General features: G+C 35.1%; 1 protein-coding gene across 1 annotated transcript; it reads right to left on the reverse strand.

Annotated features, from left to right (window-relative positions):
• Positions 1–5,747: 5,747 nt before the first annotated feature.
• cart2 (cocaine- and amphetamine-regulated transcript 2) lies at positions 5,748–7,301 on the reverse strand. The gene is made up of 3 exons (XM_048159247.1): positions 6,658–7,301; positions 6,405–6,488; positions 5,748–6,095 (listed from the first exon to the last, which is right to left on the reverse strand). Exons 1-3 carry the CDS (start codon positions 6,826–6,828, stop codon positions 5,988–5,990), a joined length of 363 nt encoding a protein of 120 aa, XP_048015204.1. The 5' UTR covers positions 6,829–7,301; the 3' UTR covers positions 5,748–5,987.
• Between the last annotated feature and the right edge of the window lie 7,303 nt (positions 7,302–14,604).

Below are 14,604 nucleotides of genomic sequence, written 5' to 3' on the forward strand. Positions count from 1 at the left end.
ATACTATGGAAGCCAATACCAACATTCTTTAAAATATCTTCTTTTGTGTTCAACAGAAGAAAGAAACTCATATATGTTTGGAACAACATGAGGGTGAGTAAATGATGACAGAATTTTCATTTTTGGCTGAACTATCCCTTTAATGTTGCCCAAATCAGCCATTTCCTAAATGTTAGTGTAACCAGCGATTTAAAACAGAGAGAAAAATGAGGGAGATGTGATGGAAATAAATAAATAAGAGTTTGGGCTTTCCCTCTGAAGGTGATTTTGCATGCTGAAGCACCTGTCTGGCCTTGGGCTGGATTTTCTAGTGAGTCAGCAGTCTGTTAGTCTAATAGAAATGAGCCGATACTGCACTCTGCTGGACTTATTAGACAAGTGCAGTGCCCACCTTTCCGAAAATATTTATAACAGTAATTGTTGTTTGTCATTTAGAAATGAACAGACTGCATACACAACATATCAGATACAATAAACGTATAAATGCTTTGTATGGACCAAGCAGTGAGTGAACAATTTTGGACCTCAATGACTCCCTAATTGTTTTCTGATTCCTCAGCACATCTGGGATTTAAAGTACAGACATTTTGACTGACAAGTCCGAAATTTTTTTGCTGTTTGGCCACTATACTGCCATATTAGATGCTGAGCTGAAGAGCTGAAATGGATCTGGCAGTTTTTCACATAAGCTGTATAGCAAGTACCTCACAAATCCAGACGGCAGGTAGGATGACACTGCAGTACTGCTCTCTGATCCATCAGGTGATGCTGGTATTTTTAGCTGCAAGCTGTCATACTGGATAGTAACTAGAAAGACTCACCCATGAATGCAAGCAGAAGGAAATGATCAAGGTAAGTCATCTGAAGGTCCAAGGTGCTTGAGGTCCAACGAATCTCAACAACAAAGAAATTTGTATTTGGAATATACAGATTTTACAGTTAAAATGACTCCATTTCAAGTTACAAGTCATCAATTACAAAACAACTTGAGTAAAAGTCTTAAAGTATCTGATTTTAATAGTACTTAAGTATTTTACTCATACTGAATGTAGGTTCAAAGATGCACTAGTCCTCGATACCTAAGAGACCTGCCAGTGAAAATAAGAAACAATTGATTTGTAAGATGAGAAATGCTTAATTTCTAAAATCAAAATAAATTTTAACACCTCAATATTGCAATAAATCTAAGTCGACAAAACAGCCTCTTAAATGTCTACAAACTCTCAAGTCTTATCTTATTCTAGGTCTTATCAATATAACAAATAAAATAATGTTAAATAAAACTAAATAGTCAAAGTCTACTTGCACTGGAGCCTCATCACCAGCTGCAGTCATGACCTCATCTCCTTAATCAAACACCTGCGATCAGCAACTACCTGCTAATGCACTCACATTCACATAAAGTAGCCTTGCTAACAAGTTTTGGGTGAGTAAAGGCAAAATGCACAAAATATATTACCTTCAATGCCCTTAGATGGTAATATCGCTTCTTTATATCACACTGTAAAACCCAATAAGTTCAGAATACTCAAAACATTTGAGGAAACTTATTACCTCAAAACATTTAAGTAAACTAACTCATTTTTTAAAGTTGGTAGAACTTAAAATTTTTGTGACAAGTGGGGCTGAGAGCCATGGAAGCGGATCAAGGCCAGTGTGGTGCAAACAATTCCGTCACCAGCATCCCTTTACCAACTCATCCTAATGTTAATTACATGCAGTTAATTTACATTAACATCACATTCAGATCTTGGTTAAATGTTACATAGCAAATAACACATGCTATATCAGAGAGTCATTACATACTTGCATATATGTAATCAAACAACATATGTGGTCTTAAATGTTTTGCAGCGCATCCTCAACCTAACCACAGGCTCTGCTCTTCACCACAGTGGTAACCCTACAAAACTAACATAACAGAACCCCCCTGAATCCCAACATAACACAACATTAAACATTAACTTATGTATCCATATGTTAATCTTGTGCAAAAACACACAAAATAACACTTATTTTCAACAGTTATTTATATGGTCTGAGAAATCTGCTGCAGAAATCCGCTGCAGCTCAACTCAATCATATTAAGTTCAGCTTACTACAATGAAATTTTGAGTTCATGCAACTTTTTTCTATTAAGTACAATGAACTTTCATTATTATTTGAGTGAAACAAACTCATTTAATTTAATTAATTTCACTGTTCGGTTTTACAGTGCAGGAACAAACTGCTGCAGAAAAAGTTAGGTGTCATGCAAAATGTAATGTGTAACTGCATTGTTCATCATAAATGTAGTGGAGTAAAAAGTACATTTACTTGCTCAAAAATGTAGTCAAGTAGAGAGTTAAAAATGCCGATATCTTCGATACTCATTACAACTACAAAGTAGCCAAAAAGATACTTAAGTACAGTAACTAATTACATTTACTCAAATACTTTACACCACTGGTAATATAAAATATAATATAAAAATATAAATAATAATTTATTATTTTTTTTATCTTATTTCTAAAATTCATTGGCATATTTTCATATAATTGTAGAATTGTAAAATGTTATATATTATATTTATTGCTTTATTTCACTTTTTATAATATTTATTTATATACTTTAGATATCATTTATATTAAAGTTCATATGAAAATTCTGTCATTAATTACTCTCCCTCATGTCGTTCCACACTCATAAGACCTTTGTTCATCTTCAGAACACAAATTAAGATATTTTTGATAAAATCCGATGGCTCAGTGAGGCCTGCATTGACAGAAAGACAATTAACACATTCAATGCTCAGAATAGAATAGAAAACTTTATTGTCATTATAAAAATATGATGAAATTTGTTTAGTAGCTCTCAGAGACCAGCAGCCTCAGAAAAAAAACAAAAAGAAAAATAGAATCCACATAGTATAAATAACTGCAAAATAATATCACAATATGCAAAGTAATATATATACAGTGGAATTAAATAATTCAAACAACAAAGTATCAGTACATTAGCAGCAACGCTTAAGTAACTGTTTAATTCCAGTCTGCCACAGCTATGTGTGTGTGTATTTATGGGAAACAGGTGTGATACATGCTACAGCTCTGGGATATTTAGTAGAAAGCTACTAAAGACATGTTTAAAACAGTTCATGTGTCTACAGTGGTTCAATCTTAATGTTATCTTAATGTCAAACTGCCAAAGTCACGTGAACCATTGAAATTTCAAAATGTTTCGAAACACTTTTGATGTAACGAAGCCTCGTTTACTGAAATCATGTGATTTTGGCAGTTTGATTCACGCTCCGAACCACTGATTCGAAACAAAAGATTTGTAAAGCTTCGAAGCTTCATGAAGCAGTGTTTTGAAATCGCCCATCACTAGATATTGTTGAATAAAGTCATTATTTTGTTTTTTTGGCACACAAAAGTATTCTCGTCACTTCATAACATTAAGGCTGAACCACTCTAGTCACATGAACTGTTTTAAATATGTCTTTAGTAGCTTTCTGGGCATTGAAAGTGTTAATTATCTTGCTGGCTATGCAGGCCTCACTGAGCCATCAGATTTTATCAAAAAATATCTTAATTTGTGTTGATGAGATGAATGAAGGTCTTATGGGTGTGTAACGACATGAGGGTGAGTGATTAATGACAGAATTTTCATTTTTGGGTGAACTAACCCTTTAAGTTCTAATTTTTTAGCAGCAAGCTGCCATATTGGATAAGCAGAATGCAAGCAGACAGAAATGAGCAAAGTAATTCATCTGAAGCTTGTGCTTGAGGTCCAAACCTGAATCTCAACTTCAGTGAAATGAAAAAGTGCAAAAGTTGCTAAGAATTCCTAAACAATATGGTAATGTGTCACCAAAACACAGTGGCACATGCAGCTGAATCCTTTATTTTATTTTATTTTATTTTATTTTATTTTTATCATTTTAAATGTATTTTATTTATTATATTTTATTGTATGTTTTTTGAAAATATTAAATTAATAAATAATCATTTTAAATACATTTATTAATGTATTTTTAAATATAGACATTTAAATAATTTTATATTATATTTATTACTTTACATGTATTTAATGTTGAGTTAATTTCTCAGAGCTATCAAACCGTATTTGATCTCAGACCAAATTTGTTCTTCCTTATGTAGAACCTACTGAGCAAATAATTGAGCTCTGTCAATGTCAATTTCACACAAGAAGCATCATCTCCTAGCAGTTACTGTCCTGATTAAGTGGCCATTCAATCAACCTCACAATCACCAAGTGATTACAGGTATGAACATTTTCAATCCTCCACAATGACAGCAGCAGAAAATCCATTCAGGGTAGAAGTAATTCAGCACTGCCGTCTTTCAGCTTTTCAAAGCCATATAAAGCCAGGCCCAACTTTTATTTTATGTCTCTAGGGGGCAACATCACACCCTTTTTTTCATTCCAAAAATGATGAAATATTGATCTGCAAAAAGGGTTTTGGGGAGCAGCATACATATGTGGCATCAGTGACAAAGCCGAGCAATAAGTCATAAGGCACACATAAGCACAAAGAAGGTGAGGCCGGATGTGGCCTCTGCTGGGCATAACAACTTATCAAATACATAACCATCAGACCAAAATGAAAGTCGTCTGTCTGAAATAGTTCCTGACAGCTGGACGCTTTAAAGATTTACAGCTCCCTTCTGTGAAGCCAATTGCTAATGTGTTATGCTAGGCTAATTGTCGTCATCCTCTAATTATCCGTACAAGAGGCACTTTTTACATCATTTGTCCAAGTCAGACGGAATATTAAATTCAAAAGTCAAGCATTTTAACTTTTTTAATCAACTTATGTTCCCCTATTTGCTTCGAATGACATTATGGATTCCTTTTGAAGTCTCTGATCAGAAAACTCTGATTCTGACTTGTAAGGCTAAGACCTCGCTTCCAGAAAATGCCCCGCAAAAGCAAAGTAGACGTCTCAACATATGCTACTTGTCAGAACCTTGTTTAGCTTTTGTTTGGAGCAAGTAGCAGTAAATTGTTTCCAAAAAGAGAAAGAAGAGATCGATACAGCACTTACAGGCAAAGGATAGATAAGTAGCTAGCCTATTTTCAGGGTTCTACAGATTGAATGATGCTAACCTGGTGCCACTTTATGCAGTATTTAGAAATTATTCACTATTATTATTTTATAACATTTTTTTTGTTGTTGTTTTGTTATGTTTCTCCTGTGGACCTGCAGTAGCATTTTGTGTAGTTTTATAAAGTTAAATATAGGCTAATATGATATAAATATGATAATAAATACTGCAGAATAGGTGAAAAACTGATTTGTTTACACAATGCTATTCGGTTATTAATCAATTTATTAAGTGGCTAATGAGTGATGGTCTAAGTTTTTTTCTCATTTTACAGAATCTGAATGTGGAAACTAAACTTCATTAATGTTTTGGAGGTGAGCCCACCTATGAAGAGGCAATAAACAGACTCTTATTAATCTTATTTTGGATGTTGTCATCCAGCTAAAACACGACTGTCCAGTATTTCAACAATAAAAAATGTTCAACTAATTGTGCCGAGTTCATGAATTTATTATTATCATTATAGCTTTACTTTCGTAGAAACTTCAATCAATCATCCGTAATAATCAGTAGTTGTATATCTTAAAGTTTTATGGCAAAAAGTCGTCTTTAAAATCATTTTTATTGTCTTTTTATCAAAAACATAATCACATTTTTCATATTATGCAAGTATAGAAGTAACCGATACACAGACAATTTTACAAAACAAGTTTGCACTTTAATGCACAAAACAGCAGATTAACATTAAATATGACAGTATCACATGTTTACATCACAAATATTTGAAGAACAATTTCTTTACAACTTTGCGTCAGTGTCTTCAGTCTCTTCACTTAAAAAAATATTAATATAAATAAAATTGTAGTTATTTATGATATATAATGCATATGGATTCCCTCAATCTCATTACAATCCATTCCGAAATGTATGTTTCCATCACAAACACTTTAACAAGAAAAAGTTGCAGAGAGCTCCGCGCGGACAATCGCACATCTTTCCGATTCGAGAGCCTTTTCTGATCGCGCACTGCTCCCCCAAATCACACTAGCAAGAGAAAACAGGAGAGATCGTGTTACTTTTGCCATTACAGCATTTGAGTTAGTGCGTAAAAGCGCACTTGTTAAGGCTTATGTTTGGACACACGTAGTAGATCATAAAATAATGGAAATTTTCATCTAACAAATATTATTTATTGATAAACAAATGGAGTAGGAGATGTTTTACTTAAGCGATGAAAACAGCCAAGACATTCATATATCCATGCAACAGTACCAGTGTTGCGCAATGACCAATGTCGCCAGCACAAGCAACACGCACTTATACGCAATGTTAAAATGTATAATATAAATATACCATGGGGACTTGACCAAATTTCTTCTCCCAAGGTGGAATTCGTTTCGTCTGCAGCTTTTCCAGAACTTCTTGCAGAGCCCCGAGCTGGTTTGACAAAACATGTTTCTATTCAGTCCCTTTAGTCAAATATCTTTAAAACATGCCAATATAACATTTCACACAAACATCAAGCAAAGTTGTGGCACTTTTGTGTAAATACACGATGTTTTCTAAGTTAAGCTTTCTATTGCGCAATAAAGATTGAATTACTCACAAGTTGTTTTTCACTTGTCAGGTTTGGGTCTTTGGGGTAAAAGTCTCTGATGGCTCTCGTGTCCAGTTCCACCTCTGTCTCCGGCTCAGAGTCGTTCGCCCTGGCTCCGGTCAACAAGCAGAGCAGCAGCGCGCACACAGCCATGCGCGTCCTCAGACTGGAGCTCTCCATGGTCCTGAATGGAGGGAGCTTTGGCACTTGAGCGCGCAACACCGTTATACGTCTCAGTTAAAAGTTTTGGCGCAAATAAACCATCTCGACAGCCTTGCACCCTTTTATGTGCTCCACAGTGCATGCATTTATGTGATCTGTTGTCGCCCCGCCTTTAACATTGATTTCGTTCGCACGTAAGCGCGATCATTCATTGCGTAAATGCGCTGGAGACAAGTCATCAAATGCGTTAATGTTGCCCCCGGAATTTTATATGTTCAACTTCACTAAGGACACATCCGTCTATGTGTTTTGACTCAAGTTGTGAGGAGCAGAAAAAAATACTGCAGGCGCTTTCGATTGTATAAGAGCAGCTTTTGAACATTTTGGGGCATGGATAGCTGTTTATGGCTGATTGCATAAGACTTTGTATGGATATGTAATATTCATATACATGTCCATTCAAATATATGTAACTTTATAATAACTTTAAATATGTAATTTGAGATTACAATCTGGGTGTAGTTAAATACTGGGTGACCACGTACAGATAAACTTTTTCTATCTATCTATCTATCTATCTATCTATCTATCTATCTATCTATCTATCTATCTATCTATCTATCTATCTATCTATCTATCTATCTATCTAGCAAGCATATTTGGAGTCAAGCATCTGTTTTTAGATAGATAGATAGATAGATAGATAGATAGATAGATAGATAGATAGATAGATAGATGGATGGATCTATCTATCTATCTATCTATCTATCTATCTATCTATCTATCTAAAAACAGATGCTTGACTCCAAATATGCTTCAAACAGGTACATAATACATTATTGAAATAAAAGTATTCGAAATTATGTGGTTGCATAAATTAAATGTGTGTTATTTGATTTATTTAGCATATCAATGCATAAACCTCTCATAAACTTCAAACGAGAACTTCTGAAACATTCTAATATTTTATGAGTGATAATGTGAAGAGGAAGTTTGCTTATTAGTGATTTGAGAAAAGCTGAATAATGCTGTCATTTAAAGTTTAATTGCAAGGGGGCAAGAGCCATCTGCACTCTGAAAGTGACACCCAACTACTTAAGCACGTCTAGACTTGTCTAAGTCTCACTGGAATGTGAATAGGGATTTTTATTTCAAGGAAAAAAATAGTTTTCCAATGGAAGGCTTTTTTTCTTGGGTAGATGTAATAGGCTAATATTTTTGCCCGTCTGTGACGTCACATGTAGAGGAAATTATTTTGAGGTTGAATTTGATTGGCTATTTGTGTATCAACAGATCAAATCATTTCTGCCTGACAACATTCACATTAAGCATGAATTCGAAGAATACGTCTTATAGTTAGGGTGTTACATTCATTTCTGGAAATAAAATAAGTTTCCTGTAAGCTATATGCCTGGGATTAACTCGTACAAGCGTTCTATCCGAAGGTGATGGTTTTTAATTTCCCAACAGGACACTTTAACAATGGGTGCGAGGCATATGACTCACTCTCCTTAGTCCACATTCATATCAAAACACAACCGATCAATGGCAAACACACCAAGTGTTTTTAGAAAAATTCAGCCAATCTCCTGGGTCCATACAAAGCTTTTGAAAAACACAGGTTGGGGTTTGTTAACATTCGCTTCCATATTTTATTTTGTTGCAAAATTCTCATTCTTCTAAATGACAATGGATGCCACAAAATAATAAGCTGGAAATAAAATGACTGGAAAGATTTGGCCCATAACCCCTGTCAATGAGTTCATAAATCAAACAGTGTGGTGAACAAACTCGTTCTTTCCAAACAGGACTGGATCGGAAATAGAGGTCATGGGTGAATGAAAACCATTTTCAAGTGTACAACATGTTCCCAAACCTTATTAAAAATATATCCACCAGACAAGCTTATATTGAAGAATCAGAGATTTGCATGCACGTGTATGGTTTAAAATCACAACATACAGTAACTCTCTAATCTGGATGCTTTATTAAAAACAATCACTCTCTTGGCTAGTCTGGCAAGCATGCTTTAACTAGAAGTAGCAACTGTCCAATTCATTGGTATTGAAGACAAATATTTTGCCTTTCACATATTACAGTGGAAAACCATTGACAGTTTATGATCAAAAGGATGGTCGTCATCCATCAACTAGCTATTCAGATGTTAAAATCACACAAATCAAAAATTTGCCAGTGACATTTGCCTAAGGCCTTGGAAACAGGGTGTTTTCACAGCAAGTGCAAAAAACCTTCAGCTATTTTTAGCACTGCAGTAGTGTTGAGTTAAGGGGTTTAAAATCTTACCCTTGTTCCACTGCCATATTCGGTCTTCGCTATGGGGCATGATTTGATTCCCATTTGTCTCCTTGGGATCCGCTTATGTCTGCCCACGTCTGCATGTCTTCCAAAAACCCCATTTGTCTCCTCAACCTCCCAAACTTCATCCCCAGTCCCATAACCCCTGCAGTGTTTGACACACCATGCTTTTTCCTATGATTAACCTATCAGTCTCTCTGTAATTTATGCATTGAGAAAAGTACAAAGACATCTAAATTCATGGTTACAGATTATTAACGATAAATGAGCTATGTTCAACAGGTTAAAGGTGACGCACAACGTGATTTAGCCAAGTAAAGTAAGAACTTCGCCATATTACCTCACAAATAAGAGGGACTGGGTTAGAATTCTACACTTAAAGGCAACACTTAGGTTTTCACTCTTAAAATACTTATCTGTTTCAAAGAGTAACGTTACATCAGTCTTTTGCTTGTTCGCGATGTCATCATTGATTTCACGAACTAAAATCACGCGACCCGTTTAAATAACGACGTGTCTCGCTGTTGCGCATCAGTTGGACACAATCCTGTATCAAACAGTTTATCCTGAACAGACTTTAATAAAAACGGTATCTTACAATTAACGCATTCTCCGTCAATGATTTTTCCCTCAAACGCTGGAAGGAAATAAAGCGCGCGAAAGTTTCTGTGACTGTAAATATTTAATGAGGGAAGCACGTTTCGTTAATGATTGGTCGATTTGCTTGTTGCTAAACAACTGGCTAACTTCCTGCTTGGCTAAATTATGGTTACTGTTTTGTTTTGAATCAGCTCGGTCATAAATAAGTTCAGCGAAGCAAGTTAAATATTTCACAAGCTATTAATTCGTTAGTGCATCATATCCACTGTTGCAGAAAGGTAAATGGGGACTATTTCTTAATTATGCCTTTAACACAATCATGTAAGGTTATCATAAAGTGACAGTCACTGAATGTGAACAAATTGGTCATTATTGTGTCCGTTTTAAACACAGACTTAAGGCATTCCACTTCCACTGTCTCGTTTATCAAAGTGACAGTCAAAATTAAGCCCTGTGGGTGGAAAAAAATCAACCAATTGATTTGCCCATTGATCAGAAGGCAACACCACAAAACAACTGGCCTCAGAAATGAGCAAGACAAGGTACTTATCAGGTGGAGCACACTCTGATAGTTTTAAACATCTAATTAGGCTACATCCTGCTTGAAAGAATCAAATTAACCTCTCACAGGTCACCAACCTCAGATGGGTCTTTTCCAAACATGCACTTTCAGCTTAGGATGTGGCTTTCTAACAATCAGTGAAAGAAAACATTAGATGACTTTCAGGGCATTGGCTCATTTCAAACCAATGGCACAATTGTGAATGGGATATTGCTTTTATTCAACAGTTCAAAAACAATATGTTAATATACTGACCCAGATAGCAAACTGAATCAAAGTAGAATTTATGTTTCTCATGGCTTGGAAACTATGTTAATCTTTGATGCCTCATTGAAGTCATGTTGAACCAACATCAGACAAGACATTCTAAACGCACAGAGAATTGATTCAATTGGTTTGCTTACTTGAAACAATTTTGATTTCAATTGGGTGAAACAACATTGTAGAATCAACACATTTTCAACATAATGGCCAGTCTAATGGGTTTGCTTACCTTATGTTAAAACAATGTTGATTTACATTGAGTAAATTACATCTTAAAATCAACTGTTTTAAAGAAGAATATAGTAACTTAAATTTTATACACAATATTACTTTGTTAATTTTTGCTGTTTGCAAAAATATTTCCAAACAAAGACACCAAAGAACTGTTAAACGAATTGTTGATTGAACGATTCAATGACTCACTCATAAAAGCAGCCTGTTTCTGAATATGCTTACTCCAGTAAGCAAAAAAACTGTATGTAAAATGAGTATGTCCAAATTCGTAGTATTCATAAAAAAAATAGGAAAAAAGTACCTGAATGACAGTTTACTACTTTCGGCGAGATTCCAAATTGCATTTCTGATGGACGTTTTACTATGCAATAAGGCCATGTGAGAGGATTTGTGAATGGCAGTGAAGTGACGCAAGTCCTGCTGTAAGTCACATGGCAATGACAACATTGACAACATTGACAACACATGTATAGAATGTACTTTTTTAATGTTCATAAAGTAAGTACTTATTTAAATGCAGAATCTACTCAGAGAGTATACGCTTTCGGACGCAGCTTGTTACCCGTTTCATTCCTCAATGAATTAGTCACTGCTTCCGAATATGCCTACTTCCATACTATACAATAAGTAAAAAAACAGTATGTGAGCCAAGTAGTATCTCTGAATTTATGCACTGTAAAAAACAATAAGTAAAATTTACTTAATTTTTCTTTCACAAGTTTTTGCATGCATATTTTTTAAGTAAATTTCAAATATGGAATTAAGTAACTCTACTTAACTAAGATAAGTAAAATTAACAAAGAAAATATGTCATTTTAACTTGGCCAGTAAAAGGTTGATTAATTTCTACTTTGTTGCAGTTTCTTTTGCAACACATTTTACTGAAACAATATAACACTGATTTAAACCATGCTTTTAAAGTATATGCTTTACTTAGAAACATCTAAATAATACAAGAGATATCAGAAGAAACATAGTACCTGAACACAGAGACCTCAGTACTTGGTACACAATACACAATGGCGGTAACATTCGATGGATCGTAGAAAATGAACTCCAAATATCACAAAATGGCAAGTTACGAAACATAACCACAAAAGCAATGATAAAACAGCTGGAAAACAGCAAAAAATCGACCTCATTAATTATTCAAGGCCCAGTGCATGATGGGAACACCAGTATCAGAAAAGTTGAGTAGTTTTACTTAATTTTATAATGTTGATATTTACGCTTTAATTTCTACAAGCTTAAATTGAGTAGGTACTAATATAGAATTTACTTAGTTTTTTAATTCTTGCCTGAACTAACTTTTTCATGTAAAAATTACATTTGTTTTTTCTGTAGTATTTACTTCACCATAAAATCATTCTTTACAGTGTGCACATCCCCTGGACACGCATGAGGCCATGGGAGAGGATTTGTGAATGGCAAAGCGATGCAACCATAGGGATGCAACTTATGGTCACATGACAGTGACGACATGGCAGATGTAGTACGTCTGAATTTCATTCATACTACACGTTCAAACTATAGAACAGTCGCGATGCAAGTTTTAAACAAATGTAGTACCTACTATACAGTAGAGATGCAACTTGCAGATCTAGTCAGGAATCAAAATACATGTATCTATCTTAAATTAAATGATAGAAAAATATTAAATTATAAAAAAATACATAACATTTTTATCCGAAATATTACACAACCAAACTCATTACAACAAATGTGAATTGCATTGCTAGACTGCAGATGTTAACAGACAGGAGAAATGACACAAGGCAACACTCATAGGTTTCTGAATTCCCTTGTTAGCTAGCATCAGTTGTGTTTATTTACTGGCCACCGCAGAGCTGTTTCTCATGTCTCAGGCCTGAGGAGACAGGGTGGCAGAACAGCCCTTGGTGCTCACAGGCCCCTGAATTTAAAGGCCATGTCACTTACAGCTGTTCCCTACATCTGCCCAATTCCTCATTCTGACAGGCAAATCAGCCTCAATGCAAGCAGCCGGTAGCAAATTCGATTTTATCGGTGCCTTAGGAGTTAACCTGTCATCTTGTTTTGCGTTACTTTTCATGTCAGTAGAATGTTGCGGGCATCACTTGAGCAGCCCCGTAAAGTTTTTCTCATAAGCTGCTTTGTCAGACATTAATAAATGATGTTCATTTATTTTGGCAGGAATTTGTGTTTGGAAGACTGCCATGATTAAAGAGGCGAATAACGAGAAATAACGCTTAGGAGATCATAGAGAAACTCTTCAAAGGCCACTTTTTTAATGATCTCGGAGCTTTCTGGGCTGGTCATGGGTGCCGTGTGACATCATCAGCTCTGCAAAGCTGACAAAATACTGCAGATACTGTAAGTATTACATTGCCGCAAATTCTCTTTACTTAAAACAATAGCCTTTGACTCGTGAAGGGGAATGCGTGGATACTCAAAATCTGTTTGTTATTTCCGTTTAAGCTTAATTTAATGTGTATGTGTGTGTATCCAGGCAAGAAAGTGTTTAATTACGAAGTAACTATATGCAAGGATACGAGTTTGTGTGTGTGAAAAACGAGAACACATACCCATTCTTTGAAGATGAATCCCTATAGAGGTCTCTCTTTTCCTGTGTGGGAGAGACCAGGCCTCATTATCTCCTCTTGATTCATCCGCTACTCCCATATCACCAGTGAATATCATCATGAGCTCTGGATGTACGTTCACATAGGCTGTATTGGCTGCTTGGTATAGTATATTCCACGTGGGTGTGAAAAAAAAAAAACTTACTCAATTAAAATGCTGATGGTAGGGAGGGAAATCTGCTCCGATACAGAACAACAATGGCAACAATGTATAGAAAACTGCTTGATTAACGTTAAAAAACTGTACTTTGCTCTTACAAAGACAAGAAATTCCCAAAAGTTTCATGTTCACTTGTTTTGTATTAATTTCTTTAAGTGCATTACCTAAAATGTTTTTTCTACTAACTTCAAACCGTTTAAAGGGATAGTTCACCCAAAAATGAAAATTTGATGTTTATCTGCTTACCCCCAGGGCATCCAAGATGTAGGTGACTTTGTTTCTTCAGTAGAACACAAATGATGATTTTTAACTCGAATTGTTGCCGTCTGTCGGTCATATAATGCGAGTGAATGGTAACACAATTTATAAGAGTCAAAAAATATGCACAGACAAATCCAAATTAAACCCTGCGGCTCATGACGACACATTGATGTCCTAAGACACGAAACGATCGGTTTGTGCGATAAACCGAACAGTATTTATATCATTTTTTACCTCTAATACCACTATGTCCAAATGCTCTGACAACGGCAGTGATGTCTGGCACTCATTGAAGTATATGCGTGAGACATTGCTGCCGTTGTCAGAGCGCGATCAGACCTCACTAAGCGAATGCACACTAAAAAATGCTGGGTTAAAAACAACCCAAGTTGGTGTAAATATGGACAAACCCATGCAGAGTTTGGGTTGTTTTGGCATCCTGTGCGGTTTTAATTAACTCAACTATTGTTAAAAAAATTACTATATGGCTTAAAATGAACCAAAATAGGTTGGAAATTAAGATTCAGACACATAATTACCAGAGGCAACAGTAATAATCAAAAGGTGAACATTTTTTAATAAGCCATTTAATAAATGTTTATTATTTAATTATTATTCATTCAACTTTAATAAATGTTCATTTATTAAACATATTACTAAATGTTAATTCCCAAAATATTTTGGGTTTATTTAAAGCTAGCAATATAGTCATTTTTAAACAATAGTTTAATTAGTTAAATGAAACTACTTAGCAGGTTGAGTCAAACATTTAACCC

The sequence above is a fragment of the Megalobrama amblycephala genome, linkage group LG15 (genome assembly GCF_018812025.1).
Source record: "Megalobrama amblycephala isolate DHTTF-2021 linkage group LG15, ASM1881202v1, whole genome shotgun sequence".
Taxonomy (NCBI): Eukaryota; Metazoa; Chordata; class Actinopteri; order Cypriniformes; family Xenocyprididae; genus Megalobrama; species Megalobrama amblycephala.

What these genes read in the sequence shown, in the direction of transcription:
- cart2 (XM_048159247.1), bottom strand. Translation starts at nt 6,828, where the DNA reads ATGGAGAGCTCCAGTCTGAGGACGCGCATGGCTGTGTGCGCGCTGCTG. An exon ending in TGACAAGTGAAAAACAACTT is followed by an intron (nt 6,489 to 6,657) that starts GTGAGTAATTCA and finishes TTGTCAAACCAG; the next exon opens with CTCGGGGCTCTGCAAGAAGT. An exon ending in AATTTGGTCAAGTCCCCATG is followed by an intron (nt 6,096 to 6,404) that starts GTATATTTATAT and finishes TTCTCTTGCTAG; the next exon opens with TGTGATTTGGGGGAGCAGTG.